At 37.3% G+C, this 23,189-nt stretch overlaps 1 protein-coding gene across 1 annotated transcript in view; it reads right to left on the reverse strand.

Annotated features, from left to right (window-relative positions):
• Positions 1-351: 351 nt before the first annotated feature.
• The window catches only part of phf8 (PHD finger protein 8), a 75,945-nt gene continuing 53,107 nt past the window's right edge, over positions 352-23,189 (reverse strand). Inside the window, exons 14-21 of the mRNA XM_028813349.2 lie at positions 22,674-22,861; positions 22,288-22,373; positions 21,801-21,925; positions 18,564-18,859; positions 13,612-13,707; positions 10,626-10,735; positions 9,406-9,754; positions 352-2,750 (exon numbers count right to left, since the gene is read on the reverse strand). Of these exons, the coding sequence (XP_028669182.1) occupies positions 2,662-2,750; positions 9,406-9,754; positions 10,626-10,735; positions 13,612-13,707; positions 18,564-18,859; positions 21,801-21,925; positions 22,288-22,373; positions 22,674-22,861 (1,339 nt within the window). The 3' untranslated portion in view covers positions 352-2,661. The remainder of the gene's footprint in view (positions 2,751-9,405; positions 9,755-10,625; positions 10,736-13,611; positions 13,708-18,563; positions 18,860-21,800; positions 21,926-22,287; positions 22,374-22,673; positions 22,862-23,189) is intronic.

Below are 23,189 nucleotides of genomic sequence, written 5' to 3' on the forward strand. Positions count from 1 at the left end.
CCTTGCCACTTGTGCTTCTAGCATCAGCTAACACCAGCGGGTCTCTGTTTGCTCCAATTAGCGACTCCCACTCTGAATGGGCCGTCTCAGTTGGGTCCAGCGCTAGACGAGCTGCAGACGGGTATCTGCCTTACTTGGAGTTTGACATTATTCATTTTATTGGCACCATCAGATTTTCAAAGTTGTCTGCGCTTAATTTAAGTTCTAAAGAAGTGGATTCAAAAATCAGACAACTTTGTAATATGCAGATATACTTATTCAATTTACCAGAATATAATAATTTAACCACCTATTTTTCTGTCACTTGTTTTAAAGCAAATAGCACAAAACAATATGAACAACAGAAGTCCCTTTCTATTAGATAGTTGTGTTTATTAAATGGCTACATTGTTTTAACAGAGTGAAATATAAACTCATTTAACACAATCATTTCTAAAGTGAACAAAAGTGTCTGAAATCACTAGTACAAAAAGGGACAGCCAGACTGAACATGTACAACAAAGAACATGGATACTGGATTGCAGCCTCAAAAATGAGGAGCCGTACCCCTTTATCTGAAATTCAAATTCCATTTCCACCAATTTGGAAGCAGAGCTATTTGTAATGACATTCCTGGCAAAACACCAGGGGCTTTGACCCAACAAGAATCACAAAATGGGGTCTTTTTCTCCTTTCATTAATAATTTATGAAGGACAAAAAAAAAAACAAACAAAACAAAAAAACAAAAAAAACAAAACAAAACCAAACTGAAACAAAAACACACAAACACACACCCCAAGCATGGAGCATACTGGGCAAGGCTGCAAAATAAACATCTCAGCATAAAAAATACAACAATGGTAACAAATAGTTCAGCTAAAATATTTTAACAATTGTTTTTCAATTTTCTTGTTTTTTTTAAAAAATAGGTAACTAATAAAAAAAATCTTCCACAATTTTTTCAGCTATGAAGATTTAACACAAAATTTAAAAAAAATGTTAGCCTATATCCCCCCCCCCACCCCACCCCCTTCAAATGCCATTCCACAAAAACGTAGTAACAGGAAGGCAGGCATTCAACACGGCATTGCTGCTGGGGCATGCAGGCAGCTTGATGGCTCTTGCTAGTAAGTGCACTGAGCAATTCGCAATATTCTCCAGAATTGGTCTGCTGTGTTATAAAGTACAGTGAATCAGCGTTTTGCTATTGCTGATGGGATATACTACCTTCCACAAATTAAAGTGATGCCTCATGGGATCCTGAACAGCTATCTGCCAGATGTTCAAAACAGCACACTATCCTAAGTGCTTGTTTCACTTCTATGCCTACCTGCATGTAGAAAAGCCGAGATGAATTCCAGCAAACACATAACCAGCTAGTCCTTCGGTACTTTTACGTGCCCCTTGTTAAACATTGTTGTTTGCACTGGCACAATGCAAATGGTAGAAAGTTAATTTTTTGTAAGTCATGCTATGTTGTGTGCAGTAGCTTGTATAATATCTTGTTAAAATATTGCTTTTTAGAGTAAAAGTTACTGACTGGGGTAGGAGTGGTTGAGTCACAAATAAGCAGACTTTGGGAAGAATGGTATCTGCTGTGCTGCAGTGCCTGCCCTCCTATTCCTTCATCCCCACTCCACGTTAGTGACTCAGTCCATTATTGCCTGAGATTATATTCAGAAGACTATATAAAAAAAGAAACTGTACAAGCTGTTAACAAATGTTTTTACACAAGATAGAAGATGAGACACAGGCAACAGCAAAGGTATGCTGGAGTGGAACCACACTGTATCGCTCATTCTCAAGGTCAGTTTGGTTTTTGGTTTTGCCAATGGGACTCCTTTATAAATAAAGGACCAGGAATGGACCACGCAAGCAACTCCAAGGCAAAGGCAGCTTTATGCTGCCACTGAAGCAGAATAAACTAAGGCCAAGTCACTGTAACCCACCTCTCAAAATGGTTAAGTAAAAAGGATCAGGAGAAAGGCTGCCATTACTGCCATTCAATTAAATTTAAATTTCTGCAAAATAGAAAATTTTGTTTAAATTCCCCACTCTATCAGTGGATGTTTGAAGTATAAAGAAACAAAGGGAAACCTGCTCCTGCTGAGAGCAAATAAACAGTTCACAACCAAATTATTTTTTTAAGCTGGACCTGAAAAGCCTGTCATTTTTTTTTTAATTTTTAACTGTAAAAGCAACATGCTATGAATCAAAAGACCTCTCCAAGGTCTTATGAGGCTCACAAAAAGCAGGCAAGTGAGCTCTTTGAAAGCTTTACATTTAAGCATTTTTATAACCTTCCTAAAAACAAAGATTATCATCACCTAACAAAACTGTCATCTTCAAGAAGACAGCCTGAAAGACACCAAGACATATCTGGCAGTTTCTTCAATCATTTAAATTAAATCATCCTATAAGTCTATTTTCTTGCTTTCATATTTTATAGACAAAGAAATCGCAACAAAAAGCCAGTCCGCAAAAATAAATGAAAATATGCTTCAATCAATTTGCCTGTTTTAATCCACTGTGTATGAAAAGAAATGTATCACACTGCGCAAGGACGGCCATAGGGAGTACTGATGCTGCATCTCATCATGTCAACCATATAGGCTCAGTCTATCTCCAAGCCTGGAGCATCGGTCAGGACTGAGGAGCTGGCAGTGCAGCATCACAAGCTCTCAGAGCAGAAGCTTCCCATTGCGGTGAATCTTCAGAATTTTTCCCAGTCGTTGCTTTGCAGTTGCCAAACCCTTTTTTGGACGTTTGCCTAAAGAAACAAATCAAATGCTATTATTTTTAAATATGTGGAGGAAACCCTCCTCACATATGGCTACTATTTAAAGAGCATGAAAACATCAAATAACATATGAATTACTTGTTGCTTCAATTGAGGCGATATATTTTTTAAAAGAAAAAATCACCAAGAAAAGATTTTGTCTTATGGTTAATACACTTTGAATAAGCTTTCGCTGATTTAAGAAAATCAATAAAAAACAAAAATGTAACAATTTTCAAAATGAGAGCTATTGGGTGCCAACAGGTTTAATTTATACATAATAAAGGTTTGTGGTCAAAAACTGCATGAAAAATGCCTGCTGTTGTTTGTGATTCCTAATAGTCCTTATGTGTATACACTGACAAAGAATGTCACTCTCTTTGCTTAAGCTTAATTTAATTTAATATACTTATAGTTTTTATAGTTGCATGTAACTTTAAAAAAATAAAAGTGACTCTGGATTACTAAAGGTCTGATGTGAAACTTACTTGCATTTTAAATGAGAGGCTGCTCTTGAGGCCTGACTGAGAATCTGTCAGCTTGTTGTGGAGTTGGTAGATTTAAGGGCTTAACCAAACCACCATATGGTTTAGGGGTTAAATGGAGTTTGTAGGCCTGATCCACTGTGGGTTTTAGGAGAGCTGAGAGTATTACCTTAAATTAATTTGTCCTGTGTTGAGCTGGGTGTGTTGCTTAACTTAAGTAAAAAGAAAGGGCAGAGATGACGGTTTCCTTATTGGGTGACTTTTAATTAGTTTTATTTGTAGGTTGAGGATTCCCTGATTGGATACCATGTACTGATCTTATTTTATTGGCCTTTTGGGTGTGTTGAAGTGTCATATCTGTGATTTCTCATTTTTTAACAGGAGAGGAAGTTAAAGGTGTTGATGTAAAAATGTGAATTCTTTTATTGATATAGCATTGTTTAATGTAAATATACAGGTTTATATTTGGGATTTAATATTTCAGTAAGATTTTTCCTATATTTGTTTACATTTATATCAAGTGATATTGTTTTATGCAAATGGTTGTTTTCAACCATTATGCTTGGATATGTTTTGGTTAGATTATTGGGATTACTGGTTACACAGTTCAACAATGTAGCTGAAACAGAAAATTCAACTAATTGCTGTCTCAAATTGGTTCATTGCAAATAAAATTGTTTTAAAATTTTTACAACTTGGGTGTGTGCTTGCTCACTACTAACTGCTATGGTCCCAAACTACAGATGGGTTTGGATCTGAGATATAGCTCTGATAGCTTTTCTTGCCATTACTGGCTCTGGTTGAGGGCTTGTCACACATTCCTTAACTCTTTTAGGGCTAATTTTTTTTTTGTTTCTTTTCTCCCAGGGCTGAATATTTTTCCAAAAACTAACATTTTTTAAAAAAGAACACAAAGCAATTGTTTAACATATCAAATCAACAAAAAATATTTACTTTTGACAAATGTTACTGTCTTGCATGTTGTATGAGCCTACATACTCTATGATTTCACATACATATCGCATACATTTTACACAGCAAAGTCTGATCTCGCTCAAAGCAGCCAATTTCAGTCATTGCCACATTGCACTCCTTACCATATGTGTTGCTTTGGTGCCTATTTTTCAATTGTCTGTTGCTGCACTTTCTCACATATATTGTTAGTGTGTACTGTAGAGAGACAAGTCACCCATTTGCCATCGTGCCATGCCACTGCCACCAAGTTTTCTGCCTGCATGAAAACCGTATTGTCACCTCTTTTCATCTTCTGAAACTTTATGAACTTTATGTATGGCATTATAGCCTGGCTCACCCCATGGGATTTGCTTCTGTTTATTACAGAAGTGAATAAAACTTTGCAGCAGCACGTACCTAAGCCACCAGGGGACAAAACACGTTTGGACCAATGCTCCCTGAAGTTATATCACCAGTTCTGTCCCATCTCTATTTGTAATACCACAACGCGCTTCATCTCGTCTTTCGTTGTGGGTTTCCACTTTGAAAAACGAGAATGCGATGCAAACGCAGCCCGCGATTCAAAAAAAATCTCTGCCTACCTGTTTGTCTCGTCTGACAGTAGCTGAAAAGCAGCATCAGGAGAAAGCAGCCTGAAGTACAGCAGCTGGCGATCTGTCGTTTCCAACAGCAAGCCATGCCATCTTGTAAACTCCGGTAGCCAGATCGGCTCTCAACGGATCAATGTCTGTGTATTTATCCCATGCGAACCTTGCCGTAGATGCATCGGCTACGCGAAGGCACTCAACTGGCAGCAGATCCGCTGGCACGGCATCGGCTGGTGTCTGATCAGCTGATGCCTGCTTCTCACTCTCTTGCTCGATCTCCTGATCACTGCCAATAAAATCCGATTCTGAAAAATCAAGAGTCCAACTCCGCGATAATGCGCAAAACATCGTCTGCCAAGTGTTTTCTTTTCTGCACTTGCTTCGCTCCCTTTTCACATGTCGATGCCATCTTGCCATTGTTTACATTTCGCAACTCACGCACACGCAATGTTTAGTTGCCGAGTCAACGAGTCTAGCATTCCTCCAAGCACAGAGGGAATGCCTGTGACGTGACAGTGAGATTTGTCGCCATTAACAGCTGATTGTCACCCCCCTATCCCTGGATGTCGACTTTTGTCGACATTCGCCTTCAACCCCTCCTGTTGACAAAAGTCGACATCCACCCTAAAAGAGTTAAACTAAACTGATTTATACCCTCTGGCCTTTTCTGTTTAGTCTGTTTCTTTGATGAACAGATTATTATTAGCAACTTGCCTGACTCAGAACACTACATGAATAAGCAAGATACGATTAACAGACATTTACAGTTTAACCAAGTTGCTTGCAAATAGAATCCATATTACTAACCGAGAATGGTAAACCGGAAGGCACGGACCCAGGTACATGGCGATGGACGCAGGAGACATAGTGCGCAGGCGCCTACAGCGCGCGTCTCATAAACCTTAAGTGAAGTGTGATCCACCGCGAACGAAGCAGTCACGGCTCAAAAACGAAAGAGCTCAACTAACGCCACACAGAAAAGAGGATTCTGCACTGCACCCCAGAGTCAAACGGAAGACACTACGGGGTCCGTTAAGGTCCACAAAGATAGTACGGAAGGTGCGAGAAAGTACGAAAGGCGAAGGCGCCTACAACGCGCTTCTGAACTAAACGTCCACACTACACACTATGGTCCGGGTAATAAGAATAAACGAACTCTCCGTATTAAACGTACGGCATCCTCACACGTCCAAACCATATAGCATATGTGAATCACATTACAGTGATGCATTATTAACAATACAACCACAGAAAACGCTCCGTATTAACAGTAAGTGCAATTATCCATATTACTAACGGTAGACAACGGATAACTAATGGAGTCACGGTCACGGCTCCAAAACGACCCAGCTCAACTAACGGAGCTACAAAAACGAGCCCGCATGGATAAAATCATTAAACGTGGGCGCTGCAGGCGCCTACAACGCACTTCTCAAACAACGCAACCAAAGGAGTCACGGCTCCAAAACGAAGCATCTCAACTGACAGACATACAGAAACGAGCCCGCCTGAATACAATTAATGAACACAGGCGCCTACAACGCGACTCTCAAACAGCAGAGGCAATACATAAACGGCAAAGAAAGGAACGACAAACAGCCGCTAAACAATTCCGCCAATTAGCTGACAACGCATTCTGTAATGAGTCCACTATTAATGAACATTCATTAGGATTAATGAATATCATTTGCTGTCATTGTCATTCACTTAACTTCCCTGACGAAACAACTGGCACTACAACTAATGAGTTTACATGTTGTTGTCAAAAGGGTCAGGTTAGACTGCCACCTTTAGATGAATTTCCTGAATATCTACGGAAGCTTCTAACTAACAATGTACCTGAAAGTAAAAACTTTATAGACTGCATTGGATCCTACAATAGTTCATTTGCTTTTGCATCTACTGGGGTAAATATCAGGCCACCAGCTGGCAATGGCCCATACTGCTTTCGCGTATGTGGACAAGTATTACATCGGATTGGAACAGTGCACCCTGAACCATATCACAAACGCAACTATGCACAAATCTATGTGTTAGATCCAGATGTCGCAATCTATCAACGAATGACCCTTCCTGAAAACAAGCAATACACAGAGCTGATAATGAGAAACGTCGCTGAAGTCATAAACAGTCACCCATTAGCTAAGTCTACAAAAGTACTTACAGGATCACATTCTAACAATACTGTTTTGATTCCTACAGTTGACCTTCCAAGTTCTGACCTTGAATTACCTTTTACACTTAAATGACGCCAATTTCCCATTAAACCTGCATTTGCCATGACAATCAACAAATCCCAAGGACAAACCATGGACAGAGTTGGCATATACCTCTCTGAGCCTGTACTTGAACATGGACAACTTTATGTAGCCTTCTCAAGAGTTCGGCGTTCATCTGACATTAAAGTTCAAGTTGTAGATACTCCATACCAAGGAAAACTCATTCAAGGACAACACACCATCTTTACTACAAATGTTGTGTATAAAGAAATATTCCAATAAATCTTTCTAATGTGCTATGCTATGGGTTCTTTACTTCCTTTGTTCGTCATCTACACCTTTACACTCCAATATATCTCATACATACATCAATGTATTTCGTGTTACCCAACACCAGGGGTTGGCGAGTGAAGCCCCCTAGTGTGTTTAGATTTGTGACAACAAACAGCCACTTTAAGATTAATATCATGCAGGGTTACACTTAGTCTTGACCAATAAAGCAGACAGAAATAAAGACTAACAGTAAACCTTAACAATATTATCTTTTAATTCTTAAACATATCTTGGATAAAAGTGAGATAGAGATGAAAAGTCCATCACAACAGGCAATAGTTTTAAGAGGGGGCAAAATATAATGGAGAGTGAAAATGTCACAACACCAGTGTAGTGCTATGAGCACCCCATTCTGAGCAACAGCGGCTAAGTAATCATCCCTGTGTAAATAAATAAAGTGAAGAAAATAAGCTCTAGCTAAAAATTAACATCTTTTAAAAAAATTAAATTACTAACAACTTAAATATATAATTAAAAAAGATTAAAGCATCATGAAAATTGTTTAGTTTATTTCTCAAGGAAAATGAGAGGACATAACACACCCTCTGTCTAAGGCATGTTAGATCATAATAGCACTTTGAGCTACTTTTTTGTATGAAAATGTGCTATACAAATAAATGTTATTATTATTTATAACTACTCAAAAAAAACAACCATGCCATGTATATAGCCCTGTTTGAAATGCAAATGGCCGATAACATTTACCTAAAAACTGCTTGGGCACATTATCTACTATGACATCAAGGGAATGAACAAAGCATTTACCCTAAGTTCTTGTCTATAAGCCGGACTCATGTATTAGCCGGAGACCAAAAATCATACGAATTTTTAAAATAAAATCGTATCATAGATAAGCCGGACTCATGGATAAGCCGAACGTACTATAACCTATAACTAATAGAAGGGAGGGAGGTCAGTGGTCTCACTCGCGCCCATTTAATTTCTTTAAGGGGGGAGAGAGTGTGAGATATTGCCGTCTCTCTCACTCCCCGCATGGCGCGGTTGGAGCGGCCGGAGCGCGTTCTTTCTGCTCTGGGCGTCGCCGAGTCAACACGAGCGCGTAGCGGTCATTTAAATTGTGATTTTATATGTAAGCATATTTAAATATATATCGCGGATTTCTGCGGACAATGGGTCTTTTAATTTCTGGTACATGCTTCCTCAGTTGGTTTGCCCAGTTGATTTCATACAAGGGACGCTATTGTCAGATGGCTGAGAAGCTATCCAGCTTACTTTCTCTCTCTCTCTCTCTCTCTCTCTTCCTCTCTCTTCCTGCTCCTGACAGAGGGGGTGTGAGCTGCCGCCTTCAACAGCTTTGTACCGGCGGTGCTTCGCATACTTAAAAGCCAAAAAACCCTATTGATTTTTTTTTTGACTGCTTGCTTTGCACTCCTTTGAAAAGGAAGATATGTTTGCATTCTTTTAATTGTGAGACAGAACTGTCATCTCTGTCTTGTCATGGAGCACAGTTTAAACTTTTGAAAAAGAGACAAATGTTTGTTTGCAGTGTTTGAATAACGTTCCTGTCTCTCTACAACCTCCTGTGTTTCTGCGCAAATCTGTGACCCAAGCATGACAATATAAAAATAACCATATAAACATATGGTTTCTACTTCGCGGATATTCTTATTTCGCGGGTGGCTCTGGAACGCAACCCCCGCGATGGATGTATAAGCCGGACTTATGTATAAGCCGATATTCTATTTTTTCATTTTCACAACTTTTTTCCTTAGATAAGCCGCGGCTTATTGACAAGAACTTAGGGTACTATAGGTATGTGAACTTGTGCTTTATTTAATTAAAAGTTTAAATTCACATTAAACTACTCATGGATTTAACTCTTACCAATTAAAAATTAAGTATGCAACCTGTTCCTAACATTGTGTTAGTAGTATATGTAGTCTTATCTTGTAGAGAGTCTATAAACATGTAATGTCTGCTTCATAAATACTTACGTAATATGGAAGTGCTGAACTCAAAAAAAAAAAATTACAAAAAATAGACATCTAAAATTTCAGAAAGCTTAAGAGTCTTCCTGTTTTCTTACCTTGTCCTGGGGTAGATGAAGTTGAAAGAGCTGCCCCACTATTTTGAGGTGATGTGGACATCCTTCTCTGGTTCAGAAACACCCCTGGTGCCATTGGAGTGGTCCCTCTTTGACTCCCCAGACCAAAAGCACTAGGCCCTGCAGTGTATTCATGGTCAACCAGGCTGCCTGTATACAGATCCATTCTAGACTCTGATAGCATATCCATATTAGTGTCCTGTCCTTCTGTACTACCACTGTCAAGTAGATCACACTGGGCGTAAGGGACCACAGCTGGAACTGGAGCAGCAGTCTCTTTCAGAGCAGTACGCTTTTTGACATATTTCCTCTTAGGGGTCTTCTGCTGCTCCTGTGGGTTGGGAGAGGAGATGGAGTGGATGAGTATTGGCAGAAAAAAAAGTTCATTATTTTCTTTTATTATTCAAGCAAGTCTAATCCAAGATGAAAAAAGAATGGTAAAAGCATCTTTTCTTAGAAGTATTTCTGTTCTTAGCAGGTATGTTTGCTAATGATACATCTACATACACATACATAAAACATGAACAAGAAGAATTTAACAATACTAAAATGTAATGACAAGGAAAAAAAAACATTTCCTGTTATTGTGAGTGGCTTTATATTTACTTTAGGATTTCTACATTCTATACTGTACTGGTTGTCATCTGAGAATTAAAATTGAATGATTTATATTTTAAAAAAATGTCTTTTATCAAATATATTAAAAGATATAGCTGTAAGAATGGTATCTCTAGTTTAAGGCTTCACTCGGGCACTGCTGTCAAAGGAGAAAGTAAGCTGACATTCATAGGTGACCAACAATCAAATCAACCAAAAATGTGTGGATATTATTTGTCAGGATACTGGATCATATCACACATATATTTGGAATATTTAATGAATTTACTAAGATTCTGTTTGACACAATAGCCAAAAGTAGAAGATCTGAGGTCATTACAATAACACCACATCCTTCAATGATATCACAAGATGTGAGTGAGAGGGCACAGATGCTAATTAGAGCAGTTGTGGAAGAGCCCATATCAACATACAAAAATACAAGTGTGCTGTGACAACTGATATCTGAATGGAGAGCTCCCCTCAAACTTCAATTCATCTGCAGTTGTTCACTACGCCAGTGATAACTTTGGGTCCTTGTCTCTTGGGAGCTACATGCCACCTATCTAAGCCCAAGACCTTAATGATGTTCAGGAGTACTTTACCTGTTGTGCCAACTTTGCTGCCGCTGCTGCCAGACCTGTTTCAATGGAAGCAACTCTTGTTCCCTCTCGGATTGGGCGGTCCTGTTTGGGGAGTGTTGGAGTAACACGAGCTGAAAAGAAAAAAGTGTTAGATTTGGGGGGATAAACGTGGTTTCAAAGGTAGTTTTTCATATTACATTATGACACAAATTAGAAAACATTCTATGAACAAAACTGCACAGAACTAAAAATGTGCATTACATTAAATGGTAAATCTTAATGAAAGTAAACTTTGTAATCTATTGTGGTATAGCGGGTCCACGGCTCAGAAAAACAGGCCATTTTTAATAAATAAACAATGAACGTGGTGGGGAGTGGAGCAGGTGTGAGCGATCTGTGGAGAAGACGACTCATCTCTTGGTTGGTATGAGGTGGTCGGCCGACGGTGCATTGCTTTGCTGGCACATGTGGACGGTCTGATTATCTCATTATCAGCCCAGGGTGGCAATCAGGTGAACGCACCTGCAACCAGCACAAGATCAGAAAAGGAAAAAGAAAAGAACAAGAGAGAGTGAATGATAAAGAAAAGGAGAGGCAGGAGCGGGAGAGACAAGACAGCCAGTGAGAAAAAAGGAAGTAGGTAGACGGGTATGGAGCCCCAAGGGAGGAGTGTGTGTGACCAGTGCTCAAGAAGGGGCTGAAAGGCAAGTAGCAGGAATGACCATTATGCTCAAGACTCTGCTCTCACAGGGAGGAGCCAAAGGATTAGCAGCTGTGAGAGGAACAATTTTAACCTCCACAGTCATTGACGTTTTATGGATTTATTTATTTATTTATTGAATTTTTGAGCACTGCACTTTTTGGACACTTGTTTTGGTTTGAATTTTTTAATAAAAGCACTTTTCACCATGCCCTTGCTTAGTGTGTTTATCCTCATCTGTTCAGCTCATCCCAGTCATGACTATCGACGGTGTTGGGATCAAGAAGGTCCCAAAATGGAAGAGAAAGCACAGAGCTGAACCAGACTGTCACACCTACAGCTAACAAAGGGATATTACTTTCTTAATACTACTCTAAAAAAAGCAATGCTGTTTCACAGATTTTATCCACTTTTATAATGCAGACATTAAAGTTAGTTAATGTGTTTCTTGTTATTTACTCAGCTTTTATTTGGGGACTTCTCAGATTTTACATGTGACTTGCAACAAAACTAGGCTCTTGTTAAACACCTGGAATTTTCCTTTATTTGTCACACTTTGTCAGTATGACTGCACAAAGCACAGCATAAATTAAAAAAAGGAAGAAATAACACAACCTGTACTATAACATGTCACAAAAAAATACATGCAGTATTGTAAAATTTATTCAAGGAAACCAATGTCAAAAGTCATGTAATTTAGTTAAGAATGACATCACCTTTACCTGCTATCAGTAAAGGACACAAATATTAGAAATTACTTTTTAAAATTGCTCAAAAATATTCTTTGAATGCCTAATGAGCAAATGGGCAGTACGACTAGGTAACACAAGACTCCCATCAACTCAGTGTTAAGAGTCTCCTGACAGTACAGTATTTAGTACAAGGCACTACAACCCCTTTAATTCTATCATTTTCAACCTCAATCAACAAATTGATTTATTTTCTTAATTAAGTAATAAAAACAACCCATAGGCTCGAAAATATCCCCAGAGGATTGATTCATAACATGCTTATTAAAACAAATACAAAAAAAGTGATGACATGTAACATATGACATCCAATGTATTTTAAATAGGTCTTCTCCTCATGTGCTATAAGGAGTAACTGATTTATTCATTTTCTGAACCTACTTATTTCCAGTGCAGAGTCAACTGCAAGGGTGGAACCAACTCAGGACTGGGCACAAGTCTATCATAGAGCACATTCACAAACAGAGCCAGGACTTGAACTCAGGACTCTGAACATGTGAGACATCAGCTCTAACCATTGTGCCACATGCTCATAACCCAGAATAACTGTTTGGTTGTTTAGAAAACAAGGTACCCCATAAATAGTAAAGCTACACTGTTCAATGCTCATTATTATTACTTTTTAAAATCATAATTGGAAGCTTTGTGTTGCAAGTTGTTGGACTCTACTGTTTACTGGTGCTTTCACCTTAAGTGGTAGCTTTTCAAGTTACATGGAGATACAACTCATGGTGGAGTACTATTGCAGAAAAATATTCAACTGCTTTAGTTTATTTGCATTCTCAAAAAAAAATGTTTACGTGTATATTGCCATTACACTTTAGCAAACTATACAAACACAAATATCGATTAATGTCAGTTTTGCTATTTTAATATGTAAAACATGAAAGATCTGAGTGTTTCATTCATAATGATTAATTAACATTCCTGAACCTGGTTAGCATTTTTCCATTTCTTTTAATAGTCATTTTAACAAACTTATTTTAAGAGTAAAACACAACTGACAATTAACTGGTTAAATGTGTTTAGTTTTCAACATTACAAAACAGAATATGAACATGAATTAAAATGTATAATAGATATACATGAAGAATAAAAATTGCTATATAAATGACTACAGTATACATCTTTCTAAATTTGTAGCCAAAAACAAGTAAAAAAAAAAAAAAATACTGAAATGTGTTTGTAAACATCAAGTGTGTGAGTAGAACAGCAAAAAAAAAAAAAAAAAAAAAAAAAGTACCGAAGGCAAGAAGTTGATTTGCAAGTAGATATTGTTACGAATGCATAGAAAGCAGGTAAAGGCTTCATGAGCCCAGTTTAAGGAGCCCTTGATGTAAATGTGCACAATATACTGTGGAGCAATAACAACAATCACTTTGCTGAACTATAAATTTATGTAATTTGTTCTGGTAATATTAATTGTAAATGTGTAAACCTTTTTACAACAACTGGTGCATTATGCAATAAATTTTATGATGAAGACAAAGTTGTGAATAGTTTGCCTTAGTTTATGATCAACATGTCTTACATTCCATTTACATAAAATATAAAATACCTTTAGGGCTCCAAGGTGCATCATCTAAGTTCTTCTTCCTTTTCGCTTTCGATTTTAGAGCAAGGTCATCCTCATCAGACTCCAAGGAGGGGTAGACTAGGAGACAGATGCATACACTTTAAATAACTGGCATTAGTAATTTTAGTTTAAGCTAGCAGTTTTCACAGTCTCCCACTACTTCTGTGATTTGTTAAGGTTTTTCAGAAGTGACAAAGTAGAACAACAAAAAGTTAATTATAGACACACAAGCAGAACTTCCTTTGTGCATGTGTCCTGCATTTATTAGTTCCCAAGTTCTTTATTAGCTCCTCAGTCTAACCATGATTAACCAAAAAGTGCCCCACAACTATTAATATGCAACAAATTCTTTTTCAAAGAATGTAACAATGGCAACTATAATGACAAGTAGCAAACTCAATAAAACTAGAAAATGTTTACATTTCTGAACAAAGCAACAAAGAATACAAAAGATGCCAAATGAAGAATGAAAAAATTAATGGCTTTTGGTTGTCTCTTTCCATAATCTCTGTAACAAAAACACTACTGTAAAAAAATATACTTTTAAATTGTTAAAGTACTATAATCAATAAATAGGATTTATTCACAGTAAAAAGTCTGCAACAACAACAAGATTAACTGGGAGGTTAAATGTTATATTTTTAAACAAATATGTAGCATTTCTGTAGTCTACTTTTTCAAAGACAAAAGAACAACTTGCCTTTGTTATAGAGATTCAGTACAGCACTGCCCAAGCACTGTTTTAGACATCATTATAAACCATATTTTTATTGCAATGTCACAAGTAATATCTTCAAAATGGTGGTGAGAATGGCCTGCAAAAACACTTCTGCATTTTCCTTCAACTCACCTAACATGGATTTTAATCACAATTTTTTTGATTATGACTAAAAAGATACATTTTACAGTGTTATCCAGTGGCAGGAAAATTTTGTTATGTACAAAAACAGAATTATAAACCTAAAATTAGCAGAGGAGATAAGAAATGAAAACTTAATTTAAAAAAAGTACATTTAATAGAACATAGAAGAAAAAACTGAAAAAAGTAATCCTTAAGATGGATTAAGATAACTATTGTTTAGTTACTATTATTATTAAACCCACTAAATATAGTTCAAGGTTTCGGGGGCTGGGTGTAATACCAAAACCATCCCTAAATATGGAGAAAATCTACAACAGGGGTGCCCAATACGTTGATCGCGATCGACCAGTAGATCGGGAAGGTAGTGCAGGTAGAATGAGTTGCATTCAAAAAAAAAAAATTTTTAAACGTTAGTCTATCATATATCCTCCCTATGGCATTTGCCACTTGATTGACATACAGGGCGGCCAGTCTGAGATCTCTTTTCTTCTAACACACTGGTCATCCCACATGCATGATCAAATGCGCGAGCTACTGCAAAACTCTGGCTGTGATCTAGTTAGCCTTCCAATTTATATTGACTAAAAAAGGGATTTAAAAAAAATTTGTTTGGGGAGGGTATGGGCTGGATGTGGAATTGGAAGAGGATTTTTTTTCTCACAATATCACAATCGAAGTGCATTTGTCTGATCTGTCAATCTATAATTGCTATTCCAAAGAAGGAAAATGTGGAAAGGCACTTTCGAACTGTTTACAAAAACTACGAAACTGACTTCCTTCCAAAAAGTGATCTGAGAAAGAGAAAGGAGAGGGAACTAAAATCGCAGTTAATCGGACAGCAGACATTTTTTACTCAGCGGAATTCAAAAGCAAAGGCAAACACACCGAAGCATCGTTCCGGGTGAGTCACTCGATCATTAAGCATAAGAAGTCCATCCAAGATGGAGAGATGATAAAAGAGGTCTTCATTGAGACAGATGGCTAGGGAGAAATTCCTGCTGAGATTTCAAGACCCCTGGCCGGAGAAAAAGGAGTTTCTCCTGGTCATTAAATATGCAGAATACATAGGGCTGCACGATAACAGAAAAAATGATTATCACGATTATTTTGCTCAAAATTTTTATCACGATTAATAATGACGATTATTCCTTTGGTAAATGAAGTCTGTGACCAAAGCAGTGTAGCCTCGGCCAGTTATTCACAGATGCTGCCCTAATCATATTAGCTGCGTTGTCCGTTGTGATGCACACAAGTCTTTCTTCCACCAAGCCCCAAGAGGACATCGCTTCTTTGAGGCCCACTGCAATAAACTCCGCTGTATGGTCTTGTGGGAAAAACGAAGTTTGCAAAAACTTGCTTTTCATCTCAAACTCGCTGTCAATAAAATGAACTGTCAAGCTCAAATACGGTTCCGCAGTTCTGCTTGACCATAAGTCGGTCGTGGCAGCAAAATATTCAAAGCTGAGCCTGAGAATTTCTCTATTTCTTTTCGGCATTTCGCATACAGCGAGGGCAGCGCAACATTGGAAAAATGGTTGCGTGAGGGAATGCTATATCTTTTATCAAGTGTTGCGATCATTTTGTTAAACCCCTCACTGCTCACGGTGGTTATTGGACACATATCCTTGACTATATGGTACGTGATCGCCTCTGTTATTTCCCGGTGTCTTTGCGAGCTAGGCACAGGGCCGCTGCTGGCCAAATGGGTGCCCTAAGCAGAAATTTACTTTTGTGCCCCCTCCCCCACATATTACGGAAGTAAAAATAAAATAATAAAAAAAACACCTACTATAGGGGCCAAAATAGAACTTTATTCAAATAAAAGTAAATACATAAATAAATTGTATCATTTATAAATTACAATTGTAGCTCTACAGCAAAAAATACAAACTAAAATTACACTTTAAATAAAACATTTATAATAAATAAAATAAACAATAATAAACTGAAATAAAATCAACACTGTCATCTGCTGGAGCTTTCCAAAGTTCAAAATTTACAAAGGCACACTTCTGCTTTTTCTTGAGGCAAAGTCGTAAATGACCTCTTCATATGATAAAGCCTTTGCTAATTCAGAGTTGATGCTGACAATTGCCAGACCACTCATGCGCTCTTGTGCCATAGATGAGTGCAAGTACGTTTTGATGAGCTTCATTTTAGAAAAACTTCGCTCAGCAGAGGCAACAGTTACAGGGAGTGTCACTGCTATGCGCAGAGCAATCCAGAGATTTGGGTACAGAGGTGAGGGCGCGCGCGTCATCACGTGTGCTTAGCCTACTCTGCGTTCACCGTAAAATGCAATATATACGTTTATATTTTTGTTTATTTGTATATGTATATTATTAATATTCATTTATTATTATAATATATAAAAACGATTTTTTTGAGCAGCTGGGATGGTGCCCCCCTGGGAGTTGGTGCCCTACGCAGACTGCGTACTCTGCGTATAGGGAGCGGCGGTACTGGCTAGGCAGATATGGTATTGCGTTGAACAATGTCCCTGATATTGTTGTCTGTGTTGTGGATGGCTGGTAGTTTTTTGTTGTTGCTGTTTGTGCCTTCAGTTTGTTGTGTTACCTTGGGACGTTTGGACGGAACAGGAGCAAAGTTTGCACAAGACTCGTACCTGATCAACATCACATTCCTCGAAATCGAAATAGTTCCAGACAACTGAGTATGACCCCTTTTTAGGAACTAACGATCACACTTCTGCACGTTGCTCCGCCATCATATGTTTATTCTGACTGTTATTGCTGCTATTGACTTCTACTGCTTCAGAAAGCGCTTGCAATCTAGACGCAGTAACGTCATAGTGACGCAGTCCAATCCGTAAACTCAGCCCATAAAAAACAGTTTGGTCTTTATACTGTAAAATCGCGACGATATTTATTAACTGATCGTGGGTCATAAATATCGTTATCATGAGAAAAAAAAGATTAATCGTGCAGCCCTAAGAATACAAGCAACTTAATAACAATCAATGGCTGCTAGACTTGGCATTTTTTTTCCGATCTGACCAACTTGTTGAATGAGGTTAATTTACAGCTGCAAGGAAAAGAGAACTCCATGGTCAATATGATTAGCTCAGTTAATGCTTTCAAACGAAAAATGCAACATCTGTCCTCAAAGCTGCAGCACCTTGATTTGGGGAACATCCAAAACCTTGCGTCAGTGCTGGAGACGCAATGGAAGGCGTGTGCGCAACTTGACAGCATACACTACACAGAGCAGATTGAAAATTGCCTGTCAGACTTTGATAGACTGTTTCAAGACTCAGCTTTACTTGAGCCAACCGCTACATTTAAGTGCTATCCATTTAGGGAAGATGTTGAGGGTGATTCACCCGCATCAAAAATTGCAACACCGTTTCATCTAAAACTCCTCTACAGTGGAGGATGAGATTTTGACACTACAGGATGACATTCAGCTGAAATATGGGGCTCATGGACAGTTTTGGAACTTACTCACAGAGGAAAAGTACCCAAACATGAGGAAATGTGCTACCTCCTTGACTGCATTATTCGGCTGTACTTTTTTATGCGAGTCAGCCTTTTCCCACATGAAGATTATTAAATCCAAATACTGTAGTGACCATAAATTTATTGAATTGTTACATATATATGTATAATTTTTAATGTAGGTAGATCATTTCGACCTGGTCATTTTAAAAGTAGCTCGCAAGCCGAAAAAGTGTGGGCACCCCTGATCTACAACATAGCATACTTGTACATATACACAATAAGGGTCAATTTAAAACTATGTATTAACATGCAGTACCCAATTGGCTTGGACGACTTATGCTGGCAAGGACAGAAACTCAACACACACATTATATGGATAAGAATTGATCCTAGAATTTTGAAGGTCTAAGACAGGTGTTGACAAGAACTATGTCTCCATACCTAGTGACTAGCACATTTTTACACATAGGCAGAATAATAATTTCAAGTTGTATTTAAACAGAACAGAGGTCTTAAATGTTCTCTTAATAAATATATTAAGTTTTTTCATTATCATAATCCACAAGAGGCCAAACTGATTTGTCACACCAAAACTCATCCCCGGTACTTACTGTATTCAGAATCCTTGAAGCAGGCTCCTAATGTTTCTTGCTCATCTAAGCTCTCATCTCCTGCATCGCTGTCATGACGAGCTGGTCGCCTGATTGTTCGCTTCCCCGGCCTCTGGATTATGCCGGCTTTTGATGTATGGGATGGAGTTCCTGCAGTGGCTCCAGCAGCTGCCTTATCAATTGCACTGCCCCACCAGGAGGCTCCACCTCCAGAGGAAGATGAAGACTGTAGATTTGCCATGGATAGCATTCCCTGAATGGCTTCTCTTGTACTTGGTGAGGCAGGTGCTTCCTCACTATACAGGGCAATAAAAAGTAAAGTAAATTTTAGATGTTTAAAATATTTTTGGAAGAATTTTGTAACAAAATATCAAAATATTTCAATGCTATGGGTATGCTGGAGAACAATATTTTTTTTATCTGCTGCTATTAGAAATTAACAGTGTAGTGGATCATTTAAAGTAATAATTTCAAAGATTAAAGATAACGAGAAGAGTGCAAACCAAGGATGTTCATTATGATGAAATCCCAAATTCATCTTATTGCAACTCGCCCATAGTCCAAGAATTTCTTACAAACCAAATCAAACAACCAAAAGATTTCTTAAAAGGGGCAGCAAACAGTTACAAAGGTAAAATAGTTCATGCATAGAATCACTGTGTGATAGCTCAAAACTATTTTTTATCTAAGCCAGAGCAGTCACAAAGTAACATTCACCCAAAGCCAAACTTGTACTAGTTCCTTCTTAAAATATTCCATCAATAGCATGCCTGGGGTGATATCATAGGAGATAAACCTATGACTGTAGAACTAAATGGCAGCAGCGCTAACTACTATGGCACTATGCCTTTTTCAGATTAAGCACATTAAACTAATATATATTAATTATAAAAAACAAAAATTTTCAAAAATGTATTTATTAATTTCCTTTTGGACTACCACAGAATAGCCATTTCTAATGTTCATCAATATTTCTTTCTGAAACAAGTTAAAGGAATGCATCAATGACATTCTGTTATTCTAATTAAGGTATAGTTTATAACTATAAATAAAAAATAAAAATACTAAAATGTTATCTTTATAAAACATCCTTTCAAGTATGCACTCAGGAAAAACAAAATAATCTCTTCAGTAGCTTTTAACTGCGTAAGGTACTTTAGTATAGTGAACTATCTAAATGCATTAACTTTACTGTAACTAATCTTTCCATTATATTAAGTCTTACACATATGTAGTAAGTTAAATCCATCAAAAGCATCATAAACAACAAATGGCATTTTTAAAATTTTATTTTAGTAGACATTTAGTTTTCCTGTATCTTTTGTTGTTCTCACAATTAAAATTCAGTTTTAAAGGCATTTTGATATCCTTGTAAAAAATAAACACTTTTCTAAGCTCCAACTGCATAAAAAAATATTAATCTTTTATCAAATCTTTTATTTTTTCCCCCAATATAACCCATTTAAGCACAGAATGAAACATTCATACAACTTGACAATACAAAACTTGACAGTTTAGTAAGACTGAACTACAAAAAGTATGCTCTTATGTAATCTTTAAATAATGCAAGTTCTTTCTATGTCAAGAACATTATCAATTAGCACGCCAGATACTTCTTTGAAAAAATTTGTTGGTATTGGGTCAAGGACACAGGTGGAGGGTTTCATTTGAGAAATTATTTTATGTAAATCAGGTAAATTTATCCTAGTGAAAGAATTTAATTTGTTTATTACGGAATACTGGGGTTTAGGAGGATCCTTAGTGTTGGGGAGATATACTATGTTATTTCTAATATCATTAATTTTTTGATTGAAAAATACAGCGATAGCCTCACAGGTTTTACTGGAAGTACTTAGGAGGCATCTTTCCCTTACAGCATAATAAAACACATACAAAAAAAATTCAGATTTCTCAAAAGTATGTATATGAGTAAATCTAAAAGCATAGGCAAAAGGAAATTATGTAATAACCGCAACGCATACAAGCTGACACAATACAACACATCTGCAATAGCTTATGGGTAGCTTGAATATATACAGTAAAGCACAGCGGTCTGCCATTAGCCTAGATGAAGCCAAGATCAAATTAACGTAGTCAAATGATTGCACCATTGTTCAAAAACGGGCTCTATCGAGATTTATTTGGGCAGAGGGAGTGTAACCTGCTGGAATTCACTACAGCTGCACTGAATCATAATGCTGTCCAAGGAAGAAAGTGCAGCGCCACCTAAAATATACCACAATGAAGAAAAGGAGAAAAAAAGGATGTGCCATGAAGGTGCATGAATGAGAATGGATTCTAAACAATGTTGAAACTGAACTCTCTTGGTAATGTTGAAGCGAAACTAGCTTTATAGTTATTGATTTGAATTGTTCAAGTTGTATGTTTTCTTATACATTTTACCTTTAGTGTTTAATTATTGTTTATTCTGCAAATAAACAGAAGTAATTATTAAATAAAAGTTTGAGTATTACCTCACTGAAACTTTCCTTCTTTGTTAATATCATCTGCCCCCATGATGAATGTAATACACTATTTGTTTAGCTTTTTCAAAGGTAGAGACCAGGGAAAACCAAGGATAAAGGAAATCTGGTAGGAGAACTTCCTGGTGTCTATGCAGCCCATCCAGGGTAAATGATGTGGTAGCTAGCCTCTGGCCCCTACTTAGATATTGAAGCTGAGGAAGCCAGCATTGGTCATATTGTTAACAAGTTTGATTTGTGCAGCCCATTCAAAGGTAGCTTAACTGGGGAGACCCAGCATGAGAGGAGCTCTTGGCCTATGCTAAGGCAGTTTGAAAATGTAACTCTTTCAGGAGTAGCAATTTGGGAGTCCCAACAGGAGTGCGGCTTGTGAAGAGAGTGACTTAGGCCCTTGCTAAAGTATTGAAAATGAGGTAGCCAGCATCGACCCTTGCAGTCTATGATGAGAATGAGTGATGAATGAATGTTACATAGGTAAATATCAAGTGGTGTATGCATAGATTATATTATAGAATTTGTCCACCAAAATCAACCACCAAAATCAAAAGAACCTTAGAAGTTAAATTACCTTTCATTTACACAAAACATATGGTCTTTAAAAATCTCCAGGGCTAATCTTAGTATCGATATCTGCTTGCTTCAAGAATTATGCTCTAGTATTTAAGGAACTCTGTAATAATCTAGGCTGACAAGTTGTAGAAAAATTAGATCATTTAAATTAGTTTGAAATTGTGTCAACCATAATGAATACCACCTTAGTGCAGCACTGTCCAGGCCAGCCACTTGCTTGCTAGCTTTTAGAAGGTCCAAGATCCCTCCACTTCCTCCTGATTTAACATCTTCTATTGTTAGGGCATCTTCATCTGTTGTGTAGTCCTCCTTAAAAGGAATTTAAAAGGAATTTTGAAACTATATACTATCATGTTAATTTAAACATTTCCAAAAATAAAAAAAAATATATCACATACGTAAGTATTACGTGGTCAATGCAAATAACTGACAAATATCACCAAAAGAACTTTTTAGTATTTCTCGTTTGCTGTCATGGTTGGTATCTGAGTCCCTGCCTCTGCTCACTTTGTAATTTTGAGCAAGTTATTTAAACTTACCTGTGTTTTAACTATAAAACATAAATTTAACGAATGTATTATAGCTATGCACTTCTAAACTGCCCTAAAATGATGTGCAATACAGACAAATTACTCTATAAAAGTAAATTTTGCATTGCTTATTCAATGTACCTCAATGTCAAATTCCACCTCTCCGGGTTCACGTATTCGGTTCGGATCTGAACAAGGCTTGGCACGTGGGAGCTTTCTAGGCAAACCTGCAAATGGGATGAAAAAGAAAAAAAAATTGCACAGTGACCTTGTAACAGAAATACTGCCAACAAATTATTAAAAATTTCTAAAGAAAATTCTGAGTTCACACAAAAAAAATTTCCACTTGCGTCTATATCTATAGTCTTCATGATGTTGGAAAATAGCTTTATGTAGAAATGCAGAAAGCTTCACTATAACACAGAAACCATTTTTTTTTAAACTTTTATTCCTGAATAAGGACTTGTACTTCTCACTGTTTAAGTTCTGCTGCTTAGACATCAGGTTCTTACACAATGACAAAGTACCTGCAAGTTTTCTCTTGCTCAGTGCTGCCTTTCTCTGTCTCCGAGGAGTCTCATCAATTTGTAAGTCTTCCTCAGAGTCATAGTCAAAGCTGCTTTGTAATCCACTGAGTTGACCCTTTATATTGTCAAACTGTCCCATTAGAGGCTGTAAGCTCCTGGATGCTGAGTTTGACTTCACCCCTTTTTTGCTGTAACCGAAAAGAAACATAAGTATTCATGCCATCCAAATTCCAACAAATAATGCTGTTGTTCTAATGTTCAATAAAATTGATGTGGGTTATTCAATGGCTATGAAGGGACTATACACTGCATACCATGAGAGAAACTTTTCAGTATTATCAGTTTACAGGAAGAGGGAAATTATGATAAAAGTTTAATGTTCTGTTGGAGTCAACTTTATGATTATAAAATAATGGATCCATCAAAAATATGTGTGAAAAAATGCTGTATGTTAAGGAGGTATGTATTTTACTGCTATTAAAACATTCAAATTTGTATGGGTTTTATTATACTTTA

The sequence above is a fragment of the Erpetoichthys calabaricus genome, chromosome 11, assembly GCF_900747795.2.
Source record: "Erpetoichthys calabaricus chromosome 11, fErpCal1.3, whole genome shotgun sequence".
In the NCBI taxonomy this organism is placed as follows: Eukaryota; Metazoa; Chordata; class Cladistia; order Polypteriformes; family Polypteridae; genus Erpetoichthys; species Erpetoichthys calabaricus.